A 5,000-nucleotide genomic window follows, 5' to 3' on the forward strand; every position below is an offset into this window, starting at 1 on the left:
GAGGAAATCCCGCTCTGAACCCGATTTCCTACACTATAAGTTCATTCTTTATTCTTACTCCTCTGCTCTTCACTTAGCCAAGCAAAACTACTTCTCTTCTCTCATATCTTCTCACTCCTCAAACCCTAAACGTTTTTTTCTCCATTTTCAACTCTCACCTCTATTCACCTGCACCTTCATCTGCCTTTAGTGCTCAAGACTTGGCAGACTACTTTTTCAACAAAACACTTGCCATCCAAAGTAACATGCCACCACAAGACTGCAACCTTCCATCTCTCTGCCCCGGTCACCCCCTCCACCACTCTCAGTACCTTCCCCCCAACCACTGAGAATGAAGTGAGTTCCCTAATATCTTCCTCACACCTCACTACCTGCCCACTTGACCCTATCCCTTCACATCTAATACCTTCTCTGTCTTCTACCCTCACCCCAGCTGTTAGTCACATATTCAACCGATCCCTTACTACTGGTTCATTTCCATCATCCTTCAAACATGCAAAGGTCACCCCCATCCTCAAAAAACCCTCCCTCTACCCCAATTCTCCTGCAACCTACCGCCCCATATCACTGCTTCCACTAACTTCCTGGAAAAACTAGTTTTCGATAGCCTAACCCACTTCCTATCCTCCAACTCATTGCTTGACCCACTGCAATCTGGCTTCTGTCCCCAACACTCAATATAGACTGCCCTCACCAAGGTTACTAACAATCTTTTTTCTGCCTAAAATAATGGCCACTATTCTGTACTTATCTTATTTGACCTGTCTGCTGCCTTTGACATTGTTGACCATCCCCTCCTCCTACAGACTCTCAGCTCCTTTGGGCTCTGTGACATTGCCCTCTCCTGGATCCACTCTTATCTCTCTAATAGGTCCATTTCTGTCTCATTTGCTGACGGCGACTCCTCTCCATTGCCTCTGTCTGTTGGAGTACCTCAAGGCTCTGTTCTAGGCCCTCTACTCTTCTCTATTTATACTTCCTTACTAGGTAAACTTATCAGTAGCTATGGCTTCAACTATCACCTCTATGCTGATTATACTCAGATCTACCTATCCACCCCTGCACTCTCTCCTTCTGTCTTTTCCCACATCAGCGGCTGCTTATCTGGCATTTATTCCTGGATTGCCTCTCACCACCTAAATCTTCTAATCCCCCCCCCCCCCCAAATTATTCTACTCCAGTTTCTAACTTTACTATCACTGTTGGTGACACCACTATCTCCCCATCACCCCAAGTCCGCTGCCTACGAGTTACACTTGACTCCAATCTGTCCTTCATACCCCACATCCAATCGCTTTCTTCATCCTGTCGCAACCACCTACGCTATATCTCCAAAATTCGTCCTTTTATGAGTGCTGAAACTACTAAACAGCTAATCCATTCCCTAGTAATTTCCCGGCTTGACTACTGTAACAATCTACCAACTGGCCTTCCTCTCTCCTGCCTCTCCCCCCTTCAATCCATCCTAAATGCCTCTCCTAGGCTAAGCCACATTTCCCGACGCTCTATATCCGCTGCACCCCTCTGTGAGTCCCTTAACTGGCTCCCCATTCACAGCAGAATTAACTTAAAAATTCTCACTCTGACCTACAAAGCCCTCACCAATGCATCCCCCTCCCCTACCTGTCCTCACTCATCAACAAATATACTCCAGCCTGTCCCCTAAGATCCAACAACAATCTACTCCTTGCCTCTTCTACCATCACCTCCTCTCATGCTAGACTACAGGACTTCTCTCGTGCGGCACCAACCCTCTGGAACACACTTCCTTGAGCTGTCAGACTTTCCCCCAACCTCTCCTCCTTTAAATGCTCCCTAAAGACCTCCTTGTTCAGGGAAGCCTATCACCAAATCAGTAATTAATTAATTCCACTTGCCTAATAGTTGCCCTCATCTAACTCCTCTCTAACATCATTCCCACCTTTGCAGTCCCCACCTCCTGTTTCTCACCCTCCTACCCATTTAGATTGTAAGTTCCCACGGGAACAGGGCTCCCAATTCCCCCTGTATTTGTTTGTTAAATTTTGTCTGGTGTCTCATATTGTACTGTCCTTTTATCTTTGTTACCCATGGACAGCGCTGCAGAATCTGTTGGCGCTTTATAAATAAAGAATAATAATATCTACCGTGGCTTTCGGGACCTGAACAAAAAAAAACAGCCTGAGTTTGATTTTGTCAGCTAACCAGGTTTCTGCAGGCTCAGGAATCTGATCTTGGCTCCCTGCATGTGTTTTACGGTTGTGCAGACGTACGTGCAAGTCTAACAAGTCTTATAGTTCCCTGTAGTGAACACTCATTTTCTTGCAGGGCTCCCATGTAACCCGCTGGCCTGGGTTCTACATCCTGCAATGGAAGTTTCACAGCATGCCAGCTTGTGCCACAACCAGCCTGTCACGTGTGGACGACGTTCTGGCCTCACTGCAGGTCTCTTCTCACAAGTGCAAGGTCATGTACTACACCGAGATTATTGGCTCAGAGGATTTCAGGTAATGCTCTGCGTCATCACTGTATTACTGACAAAAACGCTGCATATGCACCCAGGCACTATAGTTTTTTATCTCCCAAATTAATCTTCATTTGGAATCCACTTGGATGCATTTTTGTAATATACAATGCTTCTAATAAAAGTTATAGCTGTTTCAAAAGTGTATTTAAGTATGCACCGTGCACCAGCATTTTAGACACAGCACTTGGTCAGAGAGCCTAAGGTGCTTGTACCATCTGGTAATGATTCAATTTGTTAATTGCTGACATGATACAAGCCCCACTGGTGCACTGATCAGCTGCAGTATCTAAAATGCTGGTGCACTGAGAATATCCAGCTATGCTTCACATGCACTCTCTTGCGCTCTTGTGCTTTCTCTCACTCTTTCTCTCTCGCTCTTTTTCTTTCTTTTGCGTCCTCGCTTTTTCTTTCTCTTGCGCCCTCTCGCTTTTTTTCTTTCTCTCGCACCCTCACGCCTTTTTTTCTTTCTCTTGCGCCCTCTCGCCTTTTTTTTACTCTCTCGCCTCTTTTTCACTCTCGCGCCCTCTCGCTCTTTTTCACTCTCGCGCCCCCTCTCGCTCTTTTTCACTCTCGCGCCCCCTCTCGCTCTTTTTCACTCTCGCGCCCCCTCTCGCTCTTTTTTCACTCTCGCGCCCTCTCGCTCTTTTTCTTTCTCTTGCGCCTTCTTGCTCTTTTGCTTTCTCTCTCTTTTGCTTTCTCTCTCTTGCGCCCTCTCGATCTTTTGCTTTCTCTCTCTTGCGCCCTCTCGATCTTTCTTTCTCTCTCTCGCGCCCTCTCGCTCTTTTTTTCTTTCTCTCGCTCTTTTTTTCTTTCTCTCTCTCGCGCCCTCTCGCTCTTTTTTCTTTCTCTCGCGCCCTCTCGCTCTTTTTTCTTTCTCTCGCGCCCTGTCACTCTTTTTTCTTTCTCTCTCTCGCTCCCTCTTGCTCTTTTTTTCTTTCTCTCTCTCTCTCTCGCGCCCTCTTTCTCTCGCACCTTCTGTCTCATCATCTTTCTTTCTGTAGTTCTCACCCTCTTCCTTTTTGTTTCCTTTTCCCCAGGGGCTCCATGACCAGCCTGGAATCAAGTCACAGTGGCTTCTCGCAACTCAGTGCAGCCACCACCTCTTCCAGCCAGTCTCACTCGAGTTCTATGATATCCAGGTAGCTGGCACCTGCAGAGCTAACCGATAAACTGCACCCTCCCTGCACCTGTCGCACCACACTGAAGCTCCCGATCATCTTTGTCACTTTGTTTTGCTCCCTTTTCTTTTGGGTTTGCTGGATAATCCCATGTGTTTCTCTTAGGATTCTGACTAACTGGTGTAGATCAGCATTAGCACTTGATTAACCCTGTGAATGCCCCATCAGACAACCCTTCTTACTGTTAATGATCTAATATTTATTTCTATTCCATAACTCCATTTCATCTTTATTTAACCATCTTATAGCACAAAGTCTGCATAAAGGCAGCCTGTGTTGCATGTAAAGTTGTGGTGGTTTTGCTATTTCTATTGACCCCCCCGACCCCCCTCTGTTTATCAGAGTAGTTAGAAGGGTTTCTGAATTGCATTAGTGTATAATGTCCTGTATAGATGGGAAAATGCATACAAAGAGAGACGCGCCCTACCAGGAACGAACAGCCGAAACGATAGTCTGGGGTTGTCATGTTCCTTGTTCAGAGGGGAATTGCCTGGTATTTCGGGATTGGTCTGACCTTAATTCGCAGAATCAGACTGATATACTTCAGGAAAGTTTTTCTCTGTGAAAAAGCACAACGGGGCTAAAAGATGCTGCTCCTGGTTGGTAACTCGCCGTAGAACAAGCTACTGAGCTGTTGTTCGTTCCTGGTGCAGCGCTTCTCTCTTTGTATGAATCGGTATAGATGGGGCATCAACACTGTCATTTAAAAAAAAAAAAAAAACATCAGCTCAGAAAGCACTAAAGCTTGATCCTATAAATACTCACATGTGTTTATAGTTTTATAGACTCAAGGCTTAGTGCTTTTTCATAACTTGTGTAAAGCGGATATAGCGTGTATTACACCATCACTGCTTTGTATTAAACAGACATTTGTAATTTTGACTACAGTTGCTCTGACGTGGTTTCTAACTGAAGTTTTTCTTTTTCACTCGTCTTCTCTCCATGTTCAATTTTCTGTAGCCCATCTTGTGTGTCCATCCATGGTCATTTGGTCACATGCACCTCGTTTTTTAAACGTTAAATTTTTTTCCTCCCAGTTATCTTACCTGTATAACGTACTTTTTGTTGTTGTTTTTTTTGTTTTTGTTTTCCCACCCGTTTTTTTTTTTTTTATCTCCTTTTTTGGTTGTTACAGAGAGCCCCTTCCTTTGTCAGAGCCTGCACTCTCCTCTCTCTCTCACTCCCAAGACCTGAAGTCCACCCAGGATGGGCTCCTGCGCCTCTCCCCTTCCTTCTGGGGACAGCACTTTTCCACCCTCTACACCCTCAGACCCCCTATCTTTCTACGATGGCCCCCATCCTGGCGCCTCCCTTTC

The 5,000-nt window shown here is 45.6% G+C and overlaps 1 protein-coding gene across 2 annotated transcripts in view; it reads left to right on the top strand.

Moving 5' to 3' along the window:
* Positions 1-5,000, top strand: part of SEC14L1 (SEC14 like lipid binding 1) — a 175,317-nt gene that overhangs the window by 167,577 nt on the left and 2,740 nt on the right. Inside the window, exons 16-18 of one of the 2 annotated variants that reach the window (XM_053709617.1) lie at positions 2,308-2,486; positions 3,544-3,645; positions 4,820-5,000. The exon at positions 4,820-5,000 is cut by the window's right edge and continues 2,740 nt beyond it. In XM_053709617.1, the coding sequence (XP_053565592.1) occupies positions 2,308-2,486; positions 3,544-3,645; positions 4,820-5,000 (462 nt within the window). Of the gene's footprint in view, positions 1-2,307; positions 2,487-3,543; positions 4,567-4,819 lie in introns of those variants that run through there. The other variant, XM_053709624.1, reaches the window with a different exon arrangement.

The sequence above is a fragment of the Bombina bombina genome, chromosome 1 (genome assembly GCF_027579735.1).
Source record: "Bombina bombina isolate aBomBom1 chromosome 1, aBomBom1.pri, whole genome shotgun sequence".
NCBI classification, from domain to species: domain Eukaryota; kingdom Metazoa; phylum Chordata; class Amphibia; order Anura; family Bombinatoridae; genus Bombina; species Bombina bombina.